This window comes from Schistocerca nitens, chromosome 5 (assembly GCF_023898315.1).
Source record: "Schistocerca nitens isolate TAMUIC-IGC-003100 chromosome 5, iqSchNite1.1, whole genome shotgun sequence".
NCBI lineage: Eukaryota > Metazoa > Arthropoda > Insecta > Orthoptera > Acrididae > Schistocerca > Schistocerca nitens.
In genome coordinates, this window is record NC_064618.1 from 804885197 (window position 1) to 804908567 (window position 23371).

Sequence of the window (23371 nt, forward strand, 5' to 3'; positions counted from 1 at the left end):
ATAAGTATTAATAAAATGTTTGTCATCATAGCTCAACTTACAACCCTAACAACAATAATCCTGAAGTCACACTTACTTCAGTATTTGAAAAAAAGCTGAGTCTTTTAAAACCTTAAAGCTGAACACAAAAGCATTTTCATTTTCTTCAAAAATATCTGAAGTTCAAACTTCATCTTGTGGGGAAAAAATCATGATCATATATCAAGTAAGTTGACCAAAAACTCATGTTACACAGAGTTACCTACAGTAACGAGCAAGTCTTCTTTAATCTCTTGTAGTACTGGATCTGACAAAGTATTGGGTACTACGCACATTCAATAAAAGACAGAACACAAACATCACGAATTCAAACTGCATGTGAAACCAGTAACCAAATTACAAATAAAACTTTCAACTGATGGAAGAGTGAAGATAACAGTGTATATTCCAGAAAGCAATAAGCACATGCTTTTGGTACAATATTTTTCTAATAGTTTCATCAACTTACCTGGTGACCACATGTTGAAGGTATCAGCAAGAGCCTGGTTAATTCAAAGCAAGGAGCAAAATTCACATACCAAAAGCAGTGTCAAAGAGAATGACTGTACAAGACAATGAGGAATGACTGAGTGAAAAAAGAAAAAGAAAAAGAAAATACATACTAACATTAATAAAATATCACATATACTATGCTAGATCTGTATTTGAATGAATCACTGAACAAAAACACAAAGATATGTATGAAGGGGCAAAAAAATTTAAAATGCTACCTCACCTTGCAATGTGTCAAAATTTAGCTTCAGTTCAGATGCTTCTAACAGGTCTAAGACCTCTGGGTTATTCTCTGGATCAGGTAATCCTAGAGATGAAAATGAGTCACTGTCTCCATGATCAGGGCTGATAAGAGGATCCTGGCAACCAACTGACAATGTGTTGGCATCACTTAAGTTTACAAGAGGCAGGCCACTAGGTTCTTCCATAATAAACGATGGTGGTGTAACAGACGTGCTCTGCATTTCGGCTAGTTGAGGGGGGCTCAAAGAAGATGCAGGCACATTTTGTGTCACAGTCTGAAGTGCTGGCTGTGATGTCCGAAACAGGCTGTGCTGTGATACGAGAACTGTCGGCTGTGAATTGTACATGCCACTGTCCCTCGACAATATTATATGCTGCAGTTCATCGGGTGGAAGTGTATTTACTTCCACACTCAGAGCTTCCGTAGGAGGATGCTCAACTCTGTGCCGCTGCCTACAGTACCGGGGTCCAACATTCAGTTTCTTTGTAGTGCTCGGATTTTCTACATCTGCACTCATAGTCCTTTTTAACACAGTAACTTCACCACGCACACTGGTAATCCTCTTCTCATCTCCTGTGACTGACATAACTGACAATCTACTGCACTTCATCCTCTCAGATCCAGCACAGCACCGTCCAGTAATAACCGTCGGTCTTTCTGGGGGCCTTCTCTCCGTAGTTCCCGAATGAGGCACGTCTCCGGGCCTCGGAAACTGCCAGTTGCCCCCTCTGCTCGCAGGATCTGACTGAATAAAGGTCGATCCACTATTGGCAGTCTGTAGTTCACTTTCTGATGCTGCCCTAATCCTCTGGGCAGCGGTGTATGGGTGCCTCGATGGAGGTGATGAAGGAGAAAGTGGATTTCTGAGCCGTTCTTTTTCTTCTAAGTCTGTGGTAATGCCAGTACTATTGGCAAGAGGTGACAGCTGAACTTCAACACTATTTTCTTCCTCTTCAGGCACCTTGAAGAGATTTACAAAATTCTGTAAACTGAATCCAGTAGTGTCATCTCCTTCAGAAACTGCACGAGGTCTTGCTGCTGGAAGATATGGATCCACTGTAGGTGATCTGGAAGCTGCTGTCGGTGCTTGGTTTCTGTATTTGCTTGCTGCAGCTTCTGAGTGTGAAACATTGCTAAAGACATCTGCACTCTGCTCTGAGCTAGCTGTACTCTCCGTCACCATTGCTGTGAAGGGCGGAGACACTTCACAGAGAGTCTAGAAAAGGAAAGAAAATATCAGAGTTAAACTTTACTCAAAGCACAAATAAGAGAGAATTGTATTGCTTGTACAGAAAAACTTCATCTGAAGTGACTTATAGCATGTAACTGACACAGGAGAACTCAGTTTCAAATAATACACTGAATACTGTTTTCTAATAATACCATCTATGCTTTCCTTTCAACAGAATGGAGTTCACCCATCAGCATAGCCTACGTATTAATGCCTGGTTTTAATGACTGCATCTTTTCAATATCACCTCAGTTATCCCACTTGTACTTTTCACTTTTAACCAAATGTTTCAAAAGATTCCAATTTTACTCAGCAATATACAATTAACTTTAATGCCAATTCTGTTCCTTTATATGGTGCCAGTTACTACTGATGATGTCTTTCAGTTCAGTCTGCATATTACAACTTCATACATTCAACTTGTATTACATTTGGCAACAATGATTGAGAATCCCCAGCAAGGGAACAAATACTCTCTTCAACTTTATACATCTGCTCCAGTTCACTTTCCTCACACAGGACCTTGTAACTTCTGAACTAGTTTGGAATAAACATGCAGTTTATATTACAATCTACAGCACTTCATGAATAGAGCCCGTGAGTCTTTGACACCTTGTGGTAACCCAGAACTGACTCCAGATCTTGTAAAAAGTTCCAGTTGTACATATTACAATACATTTATCCTAAGGCATCATATTTTCAGTAAATAAATTATTGACAATAACTAAAGGGCTTTCAGCATTTTTCATAAACAGAATTATGTTTACATAACAGAAACTTTTCTTACACTTCAGCAAAATATAAGGGGTGTTCAGTATGGCATCAGACGAATATTTGATACGAATATCTGCAGCTTGATCCAGTTGAAGGACACAGCAACTGTTGTACAATTTTTCAAGCACAGGAACTGCTCTACATACTATGTTGTTGGAGAATTTAGCTGCTGAGAAGTGGATTTACTAAATACTTTTGAGACTATGTTAGTTGCCACTGATAAGGTAAGTGTAGCTCAATTTTGTGACATTCTTGCATTTAGCAATTCTGTAATAAATGTTATAAGATGCCAACAGAGTATTAGCTTAGGAGTTTTTTGGACAAGAGAGGTTTTTGAGTGTGGACTTCAACCAAACAGGATTTTTTGAGAAAAATGCATTTTGTCAAATTTGTGAAGTCATACCATTTCTCGATACTCTTCACCATCCATCACAATGTTCGTGAAGCACAGAGATAAATAGTGTATCTCCTCATTTTTGCAAGACACTGTGTATTTCCAGACACTAGATGAATGGGGTTTTCTTTGTCGAGTCCCGTCAAGAAGAATACACACAAAACTCTCAACTGAAATGAAAAAGTAAAAGAATGCAAACACAACCTTAGCTGTGTATATCAGAAATCCAGCAAGCAGCTGATGTAATAGCCATCCCTTTGAAGCCACTGTTGTCCTGTTATTGTTGAACCACCAATGTAACACATTTTTGTGTTTAAACATAACCACTGAATAGGAAACAGGCCTTTTGAATATCAGGTCACATATTGATAGAAACTGTCCTAAAAAACAGACCCATCAATTATACAAATGTTTGTTTGAGAACTTCTGTAAAACTCAATCCCTCCTAGCTACAAATCTGTCAGCCAACAACTTACTCCTTCAGTTATTGCAGCTACTGCCAGATAACAAATATCCGAAGATTATCATAAGCAAGCAAAAGATTTTTAGCTACATTTTAACTTCATTACTTTTGCAATATCATCAAAGGTTAAACATCAGAAAAGAATTCAACACTGTTATTTCTTCCATCAGAATATAAAATACCATAAGCCACTACACTGAAAGGCATTATTCATTTTTTTTATTCCTCCCCCCCCCTCCCCTTTCCCAATCTCTGAACAAAAGTTCTGTTCAGAATATTTGTATTATGATACTGCCAAAAGCCTTTCTGTCACCCCTTCACCCCTTTTATGGTGGGAAGGACGGAGGAGGAGGTGCAGCACATCCCTCACATTGAGAATCTCTGCAATTTTTAATTAACATACTACAGCAGCAACCGGTGTACTGTACATATGTCACAAAATGACCTTTTATTTCTCAACTTTAATTTACTGCAAATGGGTTCTTTTTTTATAAATATGACAGACCTAGCATACACACAATGATTACATATTCTTGGATAATTGAAATTGTGTTTACTCACTGAATTAGTCATAATCTCAGGCGATGACAATGACGTGATTGCTGCAGGTGGTTGTGGTGGCGGTGGTGGTGGTGGTGGTCGTGGTGGTGGCAGTGGCGATGGTGATGATGGTTGTAAAGATGGTGGTGGGGGTGGGGGTGGCAGTTTGGGAAGCTCGGAACCTTTCACCATGCGGGGTGGGGGCGGTGCAGCACTCATAGCAGCAGCAATGCCAGCCAAGGACAAGTCAGCTCCAGCAGCTCTCAGTGCAGAGACATAAGCAGAGAAGCGCTGCTTCATCTCCCGCAGCCCATCTTCACCTTCTTCTTTCCTGGAAAATATTAGTATCATACTGTTACAGGCATTCCTTCTAAGCAATATTTCTGCAATCAGTAAACAGACAGTAAAATATTTCATCTTTCTCATGATATATGTACACGTCACTATCTTGCATCTTCAATTTTTTATTCAATTATTTGTTACAGTTAATTTTTACAGTGAGAGGACTAGATACAAATCACTGGCAGTGATTACAAAGATGGCAAGATAAAAGGGGTTAACATATTCAAATGAAGCCCAAATCAAGATGGAAAGGGCAAGAGAAAGCCTGTTCTTTATTAACACAAATCCACTTTTTTGACCAAGGGAAACCTGAAGCTTGTGTACAGCCAGACTCAGTCAACTCAGTAACAAAGAGAAAAATTATTATCTTCATGGAAAGCAATGCTCTATATTCAACCATGAACTTTTATTTAATAATTCTGATACTTTTTTCTTGTTCAATGCATGAGTATAACTTTTCCTTATATTACTGACAATGTAGCGTGGAATAAAAAAGGATGTAACCAGATACCTCCCAGAGATTCCAAAGTAAGTACCCTTTTGCACAAAATCATGCTGAATTCTAAAGCACAAGGCTATTGGATATTGTTCGGTAACAGAATCTGCCTGAAAACAATAAGAGTTAAACCTGCTTCTAGAAATGTAGTAGTACTTCAACATCAGATTCCGAAAGTATTAATCCACAATACACAATGCATACAGTCTGAAAATTTCAATGTGGAGCTAATCTTATTAACAGACATACACTGGCTGTTGTTTTACTGCGTACATTCCAAGCCTGCTGCTTTCACAATAACCTGTTATATGTGTACACCCAAAATCTTATATAAAGAACAAGCTGTTCCAAGAATATCTCAGTCAGAACAGTTTACTTCTTTGGTGCATGGGTATTGAGGTGATTGACATTTGTTTAGCCAAGATGTCATATTACAATGAGACCACGATAGAGCTGTAGGGAACATCAAACTACTTCTTATCCCAACGTTTTTCCTTTTAATTACTTCTCCATTACAATCTATAATTTCTGAACCATCTTTTCTACCTTCCAAATGCAATTCTTTTAAAAGGGTGAGCTTTTCATAGACATAGTTGTTAGCAAAGTTTTTATGCATATACAGCATGGTGTATTCGGTCATCAATTAGTTGTCATTTATAATTTCAAGTGTATAACAGACAAACTGTTGCTGGCAGATACAGTTCTCCAATAATTCTGATACTATGGCAATGATCATGAAATATCTTAGCACTGTAATAGTATGACATATGGACTACAGCAAGATATTTAACACCAGCATGAATTTATGCGAATGAATACACTGAAATGGGATTAAGAGATAAACTTCATCATCCAACTTGTTTAAAAGTAACAGTAGCAATCATCCAGTAAACATAACACAGAGGAAAAATGTTCAGTATGCTTAGCCACCCTTCAAAAAATTATGCAGCGTATACAGTGACAGAAAAAGACCCCAACACCAAAAAATAATTAATGTACAATAACAAAATGTTTGGAACACATTTGCATAGGTAACATATTAAGTGATTAACGCTGAAATTTCATAGGTTAATGCAAACACTAGGAAAGCCCTTGCAAATGTGAAAGTCTGGTACATTACTGACTGATGTAACTGCCAAAATGTTGAATGTCAGCATGGAAATGTACATGCACTGTGTCATGCAGGCACCTGATGTCGGTTTGTGTGATGGGAGTACTATGCCTACTGCACTTGGTCAATCAATACAGGGATGCTTAATGCTGGTTGTGGTCGATGCTGGTGTTGTCATCCAATGATGTCCCCTATGTGATCGATTGGAGACAGATTTGGTGATCGAGTGGGCCAAGGCAACATATCAACACTCTGTAGAGCATGTTGGGTTACAACAGAGGCATTTTAGAGAGTGTTATCCTGTTGTAAAACTCCCCCTAGAATACTGTTCATGAATGGGAGCACAACAGGTCTTCTCACCAGACTGATGTACAAATTTGCAGTCAAGGGGCGTAGGGTAATGATAAGAGTGTTCCCTCTCTCATACAAAATTGCACCTCACACCATAGTGCCCCAACAGGTCCAGTCTGTCTAGGCCACAGATAGGTTGGTTGTAGGCGCTCACCTGGCCTTCTCCTGATCGACAATGGCCATCACCCGGGAAAGCACGCTACACGGCATCTGGATCAGAGCTGTCCTTGAAGTAAATGATTTTTAACAGATTGCTGTGTCACTGTGGTGCCAACTGCTGCTCAAATTGCTGCTGCAGACACAGTACGAAGCGCCACAGCCGTACAGCAAACACGACGGTCTACCCTCTCGGTAGTGCTACGTGGCCGTCTGGAGCCCAGTCTTCTTTCAACCAAATCTTCCCATGATGACAGCTTCCAGCAATCGTGTACAATGGTCACATTCCTGCTAAGTTATTCTGCAGTATTGGAGAATGAACATCCAGTTTCTCACAGCCACCTTACACAACCTCATTCAAAATCAATGATCTGTTGTAATAGCACCTTCGTCCCTTAAGTCGTTCTTGTCTAACATCAACTCACTATGTTCAGTCTCCAAGGTAACTAACACTCACAACCATTACAGTGCTACTAGCATCACTCTGAAGAGACTGAACTGAAATTTAAACAGATGCAATCTTTCAGAGGTACAAACATGCCTGTCAGTTTTCATTTATGTTGCACAGCTCCTTCTTGGTGCTGGGACTTTTTTCTATTAGTGTATTTTCAACACAGTTATACAAGGGCTGAATGTTGTTAATGACGAAGTGCTTATACCCTCCCATAAGGTTTGGACATTACTGCATATTTTCTTGTGTTTTTGTGATGTGGTTTATTATGCTATTCATATGTCAATGTGACAAAGGACTGCAATGGAAAAGCTCATTATTAATTCTTAAGAGATTTTTCAATGTTGACTGCAGTAACAATAATAGAAAAATCTCATCGTTCACATATTTTCACAAAATTAGTATTTTATTTAGCAAGTACAGAAAAAATGTACAGTATTAGTCAAGACATGAAATTAAATATTTTAAATCTTTCCAATGGAAAGGAATAGGAAAACTACTTCAAACATCTTCTGAATGGGATGAAATCATCAACAGTGTTATGACAGCAGCAGCAGCAGAAGAAGAAGAAGAAGAAGAAGAAGAAGAAGAAGAATTCTACAGAGAAAATAGAGTGACAGTTCCAACAAGAGAGGATGAATTGCTGAGCACAGAAGAGGTAGGAGAAGTTATAAAAATATTGAAGAATTTAAAGACATCAAGAATGGACAGAATAGTCACAGAGATGCTGAAAGAGGGAAGAGATACCCTACAAGAGAGAGTGTACCTCTGTTTAATCTGTGGGAGAGAAAGTATCCCAGCAGAAAGGTATCACTCTGGCACCTGTCTGATACTCGAGAAAGGAGACCCAGTGAGACGCAGCAACTGCAAAGGAATTGCCTAACTATAATCAGCTTATAACATCCTGAGCATGCTGTTGCTGAAGCAGCTAACACCATAAGTTGAGGACTTAATTGAATTCCAGCAAGCAGGATTAAAAAAGTTAAAATCAACTGTAGACCAATTGCATATAATAAGGCAAGTGTGATGAAAGAGATGGGAATTTCACAGACATGTTCACTGTCTTTTTGCAGACTTCCAGAAAGCAAATGACAATGTGAACAGGCACGGAATATGACAAGAACGAGAAAGAGCGCAAGTTCTGAGAAAACTAATGAAACTAACATAAGCACATATAAAAGGGATGACATGCACAGTGAAAGTGAATGGAAGGCTGTCGGAGAAGTTTAAAATAAGGACTGGAGTGTGTGAGGGAGATTGTCTACCGCCCCCCCCCCCCCAATTTAATCTAGTGCTAGAAAGTGCACTGAGAAAGGTAACAGGCCTACAGACAAAAAATTCTGCTGGGTAAAAGGATTGCAAAATAACTAAGAGTCGCTGGGTGTGAGGCTGGGACTGCACGTGAGTGACAAAAAATTTCCAAAAGGCAACAGTGTGAGAACTAGTGTTGTTGTGGAGAAGGAATATCCTCCTGAATGACAATTTTCTGTGCTACTGATTTTGGATGGTGCGTCTCCTTCTAGTGGACATTCCAAAGTACACCTCGGTTGTAACTGTTGAGTCAAATTACATGAAATCAACACAAAGAATACTCTTTTCATCCTAGAAAAATTATAGTCATCATTTATTGATTTATGGCAACTGCAAAATTTTTTTTCTTTTTTTTTGTCTGAATTGTGCCACAGTATTGACTGCTATTTTGAATCTGCATTGGTGTAGGCTATCCCTGCCATGTTGCTCTAACAATGAAGGAACACATACCAGTTCTATCTTGTCAACTGTGGTCCAAAACACTCATCTTTGGTCTGTTTTTGTTGGTCATTAAGATTCCCAGTACACACCGTTCAAATAATCTGTGATAAACTAGAGTTTTCATCACAGCCGTGTACATAGTCGTGTGTCTGACAGGAGGAAATTCAGCTGCTAAAGCATCAGATCACATTGCAACTCCACTCCTGTGCTGGAACAATGTACCTCGCTGTTACAGTGAGCCATACTGGTGTCAGTGCTTTCTGTAGTAGTTAGCTCTGAAGAAGTACATTATGCAAAATGTTTTCAGTCTTGCTGATGTGCCTATTGACCTCAACCTAATAGTGAGTAATTTCCATTTCTCCTTCAATTATTTATATTACATCAAGGACTTTCTATTACCGTACTCTGCTCTACTCACTACAGCAGGCAGATAAATTATGCACAGCTCCTGACGAATTTGAGCAGACGTAACTCCTTTTGTACATAAAAATCGAATTGCAGCACACACTTCTCAACTGGCGGGAGAAATAATTTTCAACGCTGTTGCTGTTTTCTTTCACCTGCAATCCAACAACTACCGAAACAAAACAACGACTTCTGTTTTTTCGTAAACAATCGATACGTGGCACTGAATTTGAGCAACTTTGCTCTGAGCTGCCAACAATTAAACATGAACAAATTTTCCCCTACTTTTTGAATGTACCTCATTTAAGTGATCCCTTTATTCGTTTGTGCAAATGTGGCTGAAAGTTGCCTTAATTCAACTGACAACTTATTCTGCATCTGTGGTAACTTTGCAGGCAATAAACAGTAACGAAAGATTACTGACTTGGTAAAGAAAATATACTAAGCATATTTTGGCAAAAACCTTTGTAATCAAAATCACAGATGGCCCCACATAAAGAGTGTTCTTTGTGTGTAAAAGAGCTCCAACGGAGGTTTCAAGGTAAGAAAGCAACTTTCAATTTTGAGATACCAATGATTTGAAGAGAAATTTAGAATTATTGTAACAACTAATACTTGTGATGTGTATAGCTTCGGGCTGTTTTTTATCCGAGTCTGCCCTATATCTCAATGTACCATATCTAGCTGTACCTTAACCCACAAAAGCATTAGATTCTCTTGAAATCTTAACAAACAATGGTTCAGATTCTGAGGAGAACTTCGATGACACTCCATATAGCAACGAGAGTGATACATTCATGCAGGCTGAAATGAATGAGGCTTATGTCTTCCTAAGGATTTACTACAACCGTTAGATTCTAGAATAATGGAAAGGTAAGGACACATCCCTGAGACCTCTTTTTTTATGCTTTGGAAAGAGAGAACAAGAGCTGATCCAACATGTTTCTATGGGGCATAACCTAATTTACTCCAGTATCATTCCTCGATGTTAGGGTACCATAATTTAACATAAAGAGCGACATAATGAAAGCAGACTCCTCAATGGCTCTTCATAAATAAGTCTCATTGTAGTTTTCCTCCATAATGATAATTTCAGTGCCTGTACCTGTGGGAAAGTTTGTGCATCTCAAGATATGCTTTGAAAACTTAGTATTTGTCCAAAAAAACTGAAATACAGTGACCACTTTTGGACCATAAGGGGTAACTTGAAAGTTATTTCCACGCTTTTTGGTCAACAGAGAGGCTGCACAAAACATTCCGGCATTTTATGAAATTGGACAGCCCTGATAAAGGCTAACAATGGATTAGAACGGAATGACCTTAAGTAAGGATCAATTAATAGAAAGTCCAGGATAGAATAACAACAACATAGTGGAGACATGGAGCTGTGGGCAGACACAATAAAAAGAATGCTAGAAATGTTCAGCCTCAATCAGAAGTAGAAAACTGTGTGCCGGACCAAGACTCAAACTCGGGACCTTTGCCTTTCGCAGCTAAGTGCTCTATCAACTGAGCTACCCAACCACGACTCACGCCCCGTCCTCACTCAAAGCTTTACTTCCGCCAGTGCCTCGTCTCCTACCTTCCAAACTTCACAGAATCTCTCCTGTGAAACTTGCAGAACTGGCACTCCTGGAAGAAAGGATTGCGGAGACATGCTTTGCCACAGCCTGGGGGATGTTTCCAGAATGAGATTTTCACTCTGCAGCGGAGTGTGCACTGATATGAAGGTCCCAAGTTCGAGTCTCGGTCCGGCACACAGTTTTAATCTGCCAGAAAGTTTCATATCAGCACACACTCCACTGCAGAGTGAAAAATCTCATTCTCAAAGTGGAAAACATGCACACATTCACGCAGGTGCAGTTCACACACACATGGCCACTGTTGCCACTGGAAGGTAAGGTCTTAGTGGCCAGAGATGACAGTGGCCATGTGCATGTAAACTATGATTATGTGAATGCGTGTGCGTTTTCTACTTCTGATTAAGGATGTTGTCCAAAAGTTGAACTTTTCTAGCATTGATTTTCGTCATGTCTGTCTGCAACTCACTGCCTCCACTACATGACAAATTGCTGTCTATCCTTTCCATGCTGTAGTTGATCTTATAGAATAAACTTCAAAACTGAAAGCAAAAATATAATTCAGAATAGTGCGGTTGTTTCTGAAGAAAGTTTCCTTGCCTCCATTCCCCATTAGCTGCCATTAACCCTCCAACTCAGGGAAATTTTATGATTTTTCATTATAAAGTTGTGGACCAATTTTATTCAATAATCAGATAAAGATTGTACTAAAGAAATATAACAAGAAAGCTAAAAACTGAATTTAGAAGTAATTTTCAATTGACATTTAACATATATATTGCAGGAAAAGCAAACATCATAATCAGTGTTAGAAACATAGGAGAAATTTCCTGATAATTTTTCTGAGCAAGGTTCTATACACCCACATCGCAATCTTTGCACCAGGTTCTTGTTTCTTTCCACATTTTTATTAATAATAATAATAATAATAATAATAATAATAATAATAAGTGTACCCCACTCATGGTTACTACAGATATTGGAAATATACAAAATAGATCCTAAATTGATACAGTTCCTAAACATAGTAATGAAAAATTGGAAAACCACACTTAATATCCAAACAAATTCAAATAATATCACATCACAGCCAATACAGATTAAGCGTGGAATATACCAAGGAGACTCATTAAGTCCTTTCTGGTTCTGCCTTGCTCTGAACCCACTATCCAACATGCTAAATAATACAAATTATGGATACAATATTACTGGAACATACCCACACAAAATCACACATTTGCTATACATGGATGATCTAAAACTACTGGCAGCAACAAATCAACAACTCAACCAATTACTAAAGATAACAGAAGTATTCAGCAATGATATAAGTATGGCCTTTGGAACAGACAAATGTAAGAAAAATAGCATAGTCAAGGGAAAACACACTAAACAAGAAGATTACATATTGGATAACCACAGCGACTGCATAGAAGCAATGGAAAAAACGGATGCCTATAAATATCTAGGATACAGACAAAAAATAGGAATAGATAATACAAATATTAAAGAAGAACTAAAAGAAAAATATAGACAAAGACTAACAAAACTACTGAAAACAGAATTGACAGCAAGAAACAAGACAAAAGCTATAAATACATATGCCATACCAATATTGACCTACTCATTTGGAGTAGTGAAATGGAGTAACACAGACCTAGAAGCACTCAATACACTTACACGATCACAATGCCACAAATATAGAATACATCACATACATTCAGCAATAGAAAGATTCACATTAAGCAGAAAGGAAGGAGGAAGGGGATTTATCGATATAAAAAACCTACATTATGGACAGGTAGACAATTTAAGAAAATTCTTTATAGAACGAGCAGAAACTAGCAAAATACACAAAGCAATCACTCATATAAATACATCGGCTACACCACTACAATTTCATAACCACCTCTACAACCCTTTAGACCACATACATCAACAGATACGAAGAAAGTAAATTGGAAAAAGAAAACACTTCATGGCAAGCACCCGTATCATCTAACACAGCCACACATCGATCAAGACGCATCCAACACATGGCTAAGAAAAGGCAATATATACAGTGAGACAGAAGGATTCATGATTGCAATACAGGATCAAACAATAAACACCAGGTATTACAGCAAGCATATTATTAAAGATCCCAATACCACAACAGATAAATGCAGACTTTGTAAACAACAAATAGAAACAGTAGATCACATCACAAGCGGATGTACAATACTAGCAAATACAGAATACCCCAGAAGACATGACAATGTCGCAAAAATAATACATCAACAGCTTGCCTTACAACATAAACTTTTAAAACAACAAGTTCCTACATACAAGTATGCTCCACAAAATGTACTGGAGAATGATGAATACAAATTATACTGGAACAGAACCATTATAACAGATAAAACAACGCCACATAACAAACCTGACATCATACTCACCAATAAAAAGAAGAAATTAACACAACTAATAGAAATATCCATACCCAATACAACAAATATACAAAAGAAAACAGGAGAAAAAATTGAAAAATACATCCAACTGGCTGAGGAAGTCAAAGACATGTGGCATCAGGATAAAGTTGACATCATACCAATTATACTATCAACTACAGGAGTCATACCACACAATATCCACCAGTACATCAATGCAATACAGCTACATCCAAACATATATATACAACTACAGAAATCCGTAATTATTGATACATGTTCAATTACCCGAAAGTTCCTAAATGCAATATAACACATACCGTACAGTTAATAGGAAGTGACGCTTGATCAAGGTCCGCGTCACTTTCCATTCTCAACCAGACTTAACGTCTGAGAAAGTAAAGAAATAATAATAATAACAACAATAACAATAACAACAATAATTCCCCCTTGCCCCCAATATAATAAATGCAGTAAACAGCGATTGATCAATAAGGTGCAAAAGCACATTCTTGTAAGACTTCCGCTGTTTCCTAGTTGTCTAGTAACAAGAAAGTTTTTGATCACCTCTGCCAGAGGTGCCCATTGTATCGTTACACTCACATACCACATGAGGTTTAGTCATTTCATCACCTCTTTTTGTTTCCATCATACACAATGACTGGATGCAAATACTGCTCAAAGAACAAATCGTTTCTTTTGTCTTGCCAAATTATGACTGTAACTTTGCCTCTTTACAACACTCTGATTTCCCCATCCTTAAGAATAGTGTAAAAATCTGTAGTAATTCAGTCAAGAATGTTTCGAGGTTTTTGCCAAGATTGTTCTTCTGTTATGTTGTTGTGGTCTTCAGTCTGAAGACTGGTTTGAGGCATCTCTCCACGTTATTCTATCCTGTGCAAGCCTCTTGATCTCCAAGTAACGACTGCATCCTACATCCTTCTGAATCTGCTTACTGAATTCACCTCTTGGTCTCCTCCTACAATTTTTATCCCCCACATTTCCCTCCAGTACTAAACTGGTGATCCCTTGATGTCTCAGAATGTCCTACCAACCGATTCCTTTTCCTAGTCAGGTTGTGGCACAAAATTCTTTGTTCTCAATTCTACTCAGTACCTCTTCATTAGTTACATGATCTACCCATCTAATCTTCAGCAGTCTTCTGTAACGTCACATTTCAAAAGCTCCTATTCTTTTCTTGTATAAACTGAGTGTTACCCATGTTTCACTTCCTTGCATGGCTACATTCTATACAAATATATTCAGAAAAGACTTCCTAAAACTTAAATCTATACTGAATGTTAAAAAAGTTTCTCTTCTTCAGAAACTCTTTTCTTGCCATTGCATCTACATTTTAAACCCTCTCTGCTTCAGCCATCATCAGTTATTTTGCTGCCCAAATACAAAACTCATCTACTACCTTAAATGTCTCATTTCCTAATTTAATTTCCTCAGCATCATCTGATTTAATTCAACTAAATTCCATTACCCTTGTTTTTCTTTTGTTGACATTCATATTATATCATCCTTTCAAGAGTATGTCCATTCTGTTCAACTGCCCTTCCAAGTTCTTTGCTGTCTCTGAAAGAATTACAATGTCATCGGCAAACCTCAAAGTCTTTATTTATTATCCCTTTTATTATTCCTACTCCACATTTTTCTTTGGTTTCCGCTACTGCTGGTTCCATGTACAGTTTGAATAACATTGGGGATAACTTACAACCCTGTCTCACTTCCTTCTTATACATGCTTTCCCTTTCATTCAAAATAGCTGTTTCAGACAGTCACATCGATTTTCAAGTGACATCCAGTAGTTGAAAATAACAACATCTGTTATAGAGCAAGTGAAGCTGTATAATAAATTTGATTCTATTTGAAGTGTAAATATGCTGTTTTGTAATGAGATGACTGATCACTGTTTTAGTGAAAAAGCATGTTTACAGATTTTTCTTGCTGCTTAGATGTAAACTTCATACTGTTACTATAAACTGTTAGCAAGAAATTGTTGCTTACAACTGTGGAGTGTGATCTATCAGGTCATAACTTTCTAACAGCCGTGAGACTTGAGAATGTGTGAAATGTGACTCCTGGTATTTCAGAGCAACAGAAAAATATTCGATGGGAAAATACTGAGTTACAGTGTAGAACTAGCCCACAAATTATATCGGATGCCATAATGGCGTGCCCCACAGAATCGTATGGAAAGAACTGAATGCACACCTGAGTGTAGCCCACTGCTGGAGGGCTAATGAAACAGTTTGTGAAGACTTTAACAAAATATAGTTAACAGTTTAAAAATGCTTTCTATTCTAACTACTGTTACATGTTACACTGTGATCAGCCACACATTGTCCACAGGAGATGGTGTATCAAAAGAAACTCCCAGGAGAAAAAGAGGAATTGTAAAGGCAGGAAAGTATTTTCACACTTATTTTCTGTCTTAACTGAATATGTTTATTTGAATTTCCTGGTATGCCTAACACAAATCAGCCCTGTTCCCAAATATTGCGACTGATTTATTAATTAGTGTTCTATGCTAAAGAAAAGTAATTTATGTTTTAAATCTGCAACTGAAAGTGAAAATGGGCTTTCAATGACCTACATTTTGAAGGTCTGTGTAATTATTTTAATTCAATAAACAATACTTACGACAGAAGTGTGTTAATGCACAAAAATGTCTCCACATCTTTTGATCCATGGGCAAACTCTAAATAGCCTCTTGTTCTCATATAAATGTATTGCCCATTTTTTGTAACGAGCCTGTAAGTGGAACTGCCAAAGGGCTCATTCTTGTCAAACACTGAAATTAAGAAATGCATAAAAAACATTTAGCAGTCAAAGACAATAAAGCATATCTTACAATATGTAGTAACTGTTTACGGAACACAGATTTTAATGTATGATATACAGTATGATCACTAAATCGCCTTAGAAATCCCTGGGGCACTTAGAAGGTGCTAGCTGGCTATTGCTTTGAATACAAAGCCCTATCTGGATGTGTGTTAGTAATTTACAGTGACTATAGTAATTAGTACATTTTTAACCAATCACATAAAGCAGTAGCAATATCCAGTGATTCGAATGCTTTTTAGGTATTGGAATAGAATGTTGGCCATCAGCAAAATAAAATATTCAAAATGCACAAAATGCATTATGTTAACGCTCTCCCACTGAAAAGAAAGACAGGAACTAAGCTATTAATTCTGACTCTTGTGCTTTTGATGTTTATTTTGTGAGCTGCATCTGATTTGCAAATATGATGTATTTTTGAATAGTCTTATTCAGAAGAGACAGGAATTGCAAACATTATTATGTCACTCATTCCTTCACACTCTGCGATCCACAAAACCCATCAAGAAGGAGAGCCGTCAGGTATCTGGAAATATTTAAGATGCACTTATTGCGGGCAATTTCTATAAAGTATAAAACAGCAAACTAAATGTCCAATCTTACATGAAAATTAGGGAGTGTCGTGTGTTTTTGGCAGCAAATGGTCAACATCCCTCCCTCTCTCTTTTTCTTTTACACACACTATCTCTCTCTCTCTCTCTCTCTCTCTCTCTCTCTCTCTCTCTCTGGTGTTAATGTGCCTCTACTTGTTCCACTTCCTTGAAGAGATGGATGTGTGCTTACAACTAAGTACATTCAGTTTCTCTTCTTGCTGTCTCCCCAGCATTCCTCCTACATAAATTTAATTTTCACCACAACACTGCTCAATGCTCTTTCTTCTTACACCATTTATTGCAGTTTGGTTTGACAACACATGCATGACATGTAATTATGCAACAGCTTTATTCGTAACTCACTGCACAGAAACAATACAGTATTACTAACATTTGACTTGAAAACAAGTGTGCAGTGATATCTACAGACACCAAATATATTACATGGTGATAAAATTTGAATCTCAATATGCCCACTCAATCTTTACACACTATCACAAATTAAGAATTGAGTCTGGTTCTCGGATTGAAGTCTAAGACCTTCAACATGTTTCTCACGCTTTGGTTCAGGAAGAGCCATTGTCAGATGTCTGCCATCGTATCTCCTGTTGGCTGGTATTCCAACCTCAGAGGAGACACTTTGTGCTTCATCTTTTAGTGAAAAAGTGAGTTATGTGCCAACTTTCAGCTGACTGATTGTCACTGATCAGGGTCATGTATGACAGTTAGCTCATTCATGAATGTTGGCAGGTGAATCGCTTCCTCTGCTGCTTCAATATTCAGCTTTAGTTGATGAAAGAGCAATGGCTCTCTGCTTGTGTGAACACAGAGAGATTGCTGATCTGGATAAGGTGAAGCTGTAGCCAGCATATGACTTCTTATCAGCATCGGAACATCCCCTATCAGCATTTGCGAAACCGAAGATTCCTTCCTTATCCTTGATGTAGTTCAGTTTCTTGTTTATGGTACCTCTGAGGTAACTAAGGATTCACTTATCCATGTGCCAGTGAATAAAAATATGGCTTTTAATGTACTGGCATAGCTCAATGACTGCACAGCATATGTCGGGGAAAGTACCAATGGCAATTAACATCAATGCTCCAATCAGTTCTCTGAATGGATAATGAGTACCACATTCTGTATTCACACCTGTTGTATCCATCTTGCTCCCAGTTGCCAATGGGTTCCTTAGTGGCTTTCAGGTAAAATTCCGAATCGGTGTAAAACTTCTCTGATAGATCCACTTGGACAAAATGTAATTCTGTCAACTGATTAATTTAGTTCAATGCTCAGAAAGCATCTCATGGCACCAAGGTCCCTGACATCAAATCTTGCTGATAACTCATCCCTGAATTGTTCTGACCTATCTGAGTCTGTTGACGCAATTACAATGTCATCTACATACATGAGTGGGAAGGCTGGATGTTTTTCTTCATTGTCTAGACAAAAACATGAATCTGAATTTCTGGATTGTAACTCAACTGATGCTAATGTTGCATTCAGTTTGGCATACTACTATCAACCAGCTTGGCATAGCCCATAAATGGCTTTTCTAAGTTTACACATTTTATCACCAGATTTCAATGTTTAGAGCATGTCACTTGCCTTCTTGAGTATATGATTACTTTTCTCAACATATTTCATCTTTTGTAAGAATTCAACCAGTGAGTCCAGCTGTTCCAGAAATATTTCTGTGTCAATTTCACCACTGAGAAATCAAACTGTATGACATGCCTAATCAAATTTGACTGACAAAGCCAAGAGTAGTTTACATGATTCAATTCTTGCAACTGGAAAATGTGTTTCCATAAAGTCAACTAAAGGCCATTGGTTGTTTCCACATGCACTTGTTCTTGTTTTTCTCCCCAGTAAAGATCCATCACTTCCATATTTATTCCTCAAAACAGTCCCACAATCAATTACCCTTTCATTTATGATGGCTCATCTACGATGTCCCAGAATAATTTTTTACCAATTATCAGATTTTATCATATATGGCCTCAAATCACTCTCGATGATATAGACCATGTAATGCATTACTGACATTCTGCTCTGTTGCACTAACAATGAAGTTAACATCTGTCGAGTTTACACCTGGCAGAGAGTGTCGAGTAGCTGTGATGTTTGGAGAATTATCAGCTTCATCACATGATAAGTCATCATCGGGATTCAATTCTTGACCAGTAATTATTGGAAGTCATTCTTTTTCAAAGCCGTAGACAGGTTCATCATCTGACAATGGCTCTGATTCGCTGTTTTTATCACCATTGAAATCTCCTCCCAAGGAATTCATGTTAGTGCCTCCTCTTTGGTGATGATCTGCTTCATGTTCATCTTCACAGGAGTCCACCCGAGTCTGTTTGGGCTCAAAACTGTCATGATCAAGGAACTTCACACTTCTTGGCACATGAATCTTGTAATCTTTTGGTACCCACAAACAATTGGTTTTTGAACAGTAAGAACGGTCACAAAAATCCCTTCTTTGACTTTAGGATCGAACTTTCCTTTCTTTGGCAATTTATCCAGGATGTCAACCTTTTGACCAGACATACAAAGGTGAGATATGTCAGGTTTTCTCTTCAGTCACTTCTCATATGGAGTTCCATCAGGCAATCCTCTAGTTACGCAATGATTTCAGACGTAGTCAGCTGTGTGCAGAATGGATTAACTCCAGAAGTTTGTTGAAGATCCTTTTTTAATCTGGTGAAGGGAGTGAACTGATTTTTCCTTCAAGACATGTAGTGAATCTAGTGAGAGTGACATCACTGAATTTTAAAATGTCACTAAATTATTTTTGAGCATTCTAATCACATCTTGCAAGGACAAATAGCCTAAGTGAGTATGACAGATTTGCAAATCACTTCTAACTTTTGGCTTGGTAAAGACACATGCCTTTGGACCATTTTCTTGTAAATAAAACAAATTACAAACTCTGTTTGCATTCAGCTTGACTTTATCGCTAGTATCTCATACGACGGCACAAGTTTTCTCAGAAGTCAATGTGGGTTTGTTGTTCACAACCTTTGTCAATGAAATGAGTTTAGTTATGAGCTTTCACCCATACAAAGCGTTTTCAGCATTATGTAGTTAGCATCACTGACTGCTGTTGCGATGCATGTCACCTTTAGCTGTTACCTGGGTAACACTGTTGTCTGCAAGCACTAAATTCTCTTGTGTTTCTAACTCACTGTTAGATTGTTACACATGTGTGATGTGCAACAACTATCTATGCACCAAAAAATGTTGGAGCCACAAAACTTTGTAACTGGGTCATTCACAGAGAAACATCAATAAGCTTTGATGATATTGTTTGCACATTGTACACTTAGTTTCCTCTTGAAAAACCCCTCATTTTCTTTGAGTCCATTCCTGTTACAAAAGCTACATCTGTAGGCCGATTTTCCCTTTTTTGTTTTTGTTCTGATTTGTCACTTTCACTTACAGCACTTTTTGGCTTTTTCACAAAACTTACCTAATTTAGCACCACAGCATTTGCACTTTTATTGTTTTCTGACTCATTATGTTGTGTTCTTCCAGGATTTTTATTTTTAGTGCCTTGAATGTGGTAGATTGTCATGGGATTAATAGCACACCTAAAGTTGTTGTAGCTATCTGGAAGACTGTACAATAGCATTATAGACAATACATCACAATTTGCATTGGCATCCACAGCTTGTGACTTATCCACAGTGCATCAATGAATTTAGTAAGATGATATGTCACATCATCACTAGGTTGCATTTTATGAAGCACAAGGCATCTGAGCAGTGAGCAGTGTTGCTTTGCATGCAGGTCCTTTGGATTCATAGACTGATTTGATTTTAAGCCATGCCAGACGTGGTGTAGTGCAGTTCTTTACTTGCTTCAGTGCAGGGGGATTGATGGACAAAATAAAGGCTCCTTTTGTTTTTCTGTCTTTTGTTTTTGTATCTATTGTTTTTCTGTCTATCACTAGCTATGTCTGTAAGCATCTTCACCAGGTACTGAAGCTTGCGGTATGTCTCCAGATAGGTATCCCCACCCAAATCTCATGTTTTCTCAAAGTGTTGTGATAACACTACAACAGCATTTCCAGTTGAACTCCATGTACTCTGTATGCACAAGTCATACGAGCCATATTTGGCATGTTAATGAACTTACTTCTGTAGTTTTCAGCTTGTAAATTTAAGTTTTTGTCTAACTGAAAAATGTCGCTGTTCACAACCGCATAATGTGGACTTGCAGCTCATTTGGATTTCGTTTGAAAATACAAGCATGACACATAATACTTAGTTCGTAACTGCAAATGACTTGATAACACGCACATGAGGAGATCACACACTAGTAACTTGTTGAGAGAGAGAGAGGGGGGGGGGGGGGTGTACATGTCTGATCATCACTGTCAAAAATTAGAAATCTTGCTAATTTTCATGATAAGACTGTAAATCTGAAAACACAGAGTCATGTGAATAAAGTTTCCATTAACATCGCAAGACACAATCTGGTAGCTGATGGCTTTAATTATGAGGCCATACAAGGTGATGCAATAGTGGAAAGTCTGCTAATACTGTTACATTAACTCCGAGATCCACTCAGATGTTAACATCAGCACACAGTCAGCGGTTGAAAGCACAAACCTATATATGGCCATGTTCCTGATAAGAAAGTTTGCTAATGCAGTCAACTGGCACGCAAAGCCATACAGCAAAAATAATGTTATATCTTGTAATGGAACTGCTCAATACACCTCTTTTTTTGTGAAGTATCGAAGTAGCTGGTACACTATAATTTAAAATTATGAATATTAAAATTCTGTATTATAATCATAATTATTGTTTTCTATAATTAGTCAAGAAAATAAATTGATATAAAAATGCTTTTGTTTATGAAATGTTAATTAACTGTATCTCTTTGGTTAAGAAACACTGATTGTATCTCCTTACATATGGGAACTTCGTATATCTTTGTAATTCCCAACAAGTAATTGGAGTCAGTCTGTTGTGCAGTTACAGAGTAACATGTAATAGGGAGTTAGTCTGTTGTGGTTGCTCTATAGAGCCAGAATGTTTAGTCTGTGAAATGAGGCATTGTAAAGCTATTGTGGGAGACATGTTCATTAAAAAGTTAATGTGAAGAAAGTAATATGCATCACAGTATTATTTCAACATACATATTTCCAATTAACAACCCAACTGTGTCTCACAGGACGGACAACCTACCATCTAGACAAACAGTAGAATAACAATTTCAACAAGCACAAAGTTAAGTAGAGATAATAAACTTTGATTACTGTACCTGCACCAGCTCATACCAATATGTTTTTTACTGTGCAAACACATGTAATGTCAGTAGTTTACAAAGTTTGCTAATTTTTTTATTACCGCAATTATTGTAGTCAACAGAGCAAGGGGCGGATGCATCCTTTGTATCTCCCAATTGGGCTAAATGAGATTGTTGCAAGACTAGTGTAATTCTGGTTAAAAGGACTACTCATAATTATTTGGAACATAATGTTGATGACACAAATTTCCATGTGATAACGCTTATTCTTTGTAAGTGAACACTGACACTTTCAAGTGAAAGAGTATTAATGTGTCTCATGTCAATGACATTAAGGTGGATTCCCATGGCTTTTCTTTTATGTGCAAGTTTCACATCAAGAAGAATCTAACTGCAATTTCAGATGCATATACTGATACATCTGCAGATACTCTTTCCACTCTAAACCTGCAACTGGTACTTTTCAGTTCCATCCAAAGTCTGCACAAAACAATGGCTCAACATAAATAATCTCAAATGATCATTTTAAGAGGATAAGCATTAATACTTACCTAGTGACTTCTAAGATAAAACTTGAAATGTTACAAATGCTCCTTTCTTTTTTGAGTGATAGTACACTGTTCTCCAAAGTAAAATTATTCCCGTACACCACCAAATGAAAACTATTAGTGTTGGAGTAGTAGTAGTAGTAGTAGTAGTAGTAGTAGTAGTAGCGGCAGCAGCTGCAATGTAGCAGTAGTAGTAATGCTGGAACTGCACATCTTATTCATTCCATACCTTGTAAAATCTGACTTGCCGTTTTGTTCCAAGTGTACAACTACTTTTTCATGAGTGACCCGCGAAATATAATGTCAGGTGTCAACATCTTATTGGATTAAATACATTAACACTTCATTTAAAGAAGACAAGTAAAAGCTGCATATTAGGTTCCTTATTGCTACTCGAAGTTGATATTGTGAAACACATAGTGATGCATTCCCTCCACCCTCTTTCCACTTTCAGAATGTGAACTAAGAGAAACATTCAACATCTATGCAACACCTCCCTCCCAATTCACTAGAGGCATCAATGATTCATTAAAATTATATGAAATGAAACCAGCTTACTCTGCTGAAGGGCTATTAAGGCATATGCCATGTCATCCTGATGCATGAATGTGAATGCATTGTGGCCATGAACCTCATCTGCCAGATATCCGGCCACGACAGATATTCTGAAACAAAAAAAAATCACCATACTGAAATATCTTTTCAACAACAAGTCTATCTAGGCTAAGTGTTCTTATGTACTAACTACATTTTGTGCCACATTACATTCATTCTCTACTGTAATTAAGGACTTTTTCTGAGATAGTTCCACAAACTGAAAGTAAGTCAGACTTGTATTTTAAAATAAAACTTCATTCCAAGTCAAATGCAA

The 23371-nt window shown here is 37.7% G+C and overlaps 1 protein-coding gene across 5 annotated transcripts in view; it reads right to left on the reverse strand.

The window, feature by feature from the left end:
* Positions 1-23371, reverse strand: part of LOC126259219 (uncharacterized) — a 1236031-nt gene that overhangs the window by 75017 nt on the left and 1137643 nt on the right. For all 5 annotated transcript variants that reach the window (XM_049955827.1, XM_049955824.1, XM_049955826.1 and 2 more), the window contains 4 exons: positions 23059-23165; positions 15900-16050; positions 4199-4508; positions 755-1991 (listed from right to left, as the gene is read on the reverse strand). In XM_049955827.1, coding sequence (XP_049811784.1) covers positions 755-1991; positions 4199-4508; positions 15900-16050; positions 23059-23165 — 1805 coding nt within the window. The remainder of the gene's footprint in view (positions 1-754; positions 1992-4198; positions 4509-15899; positions 16051-23058; positions 23166-23371) is intronic.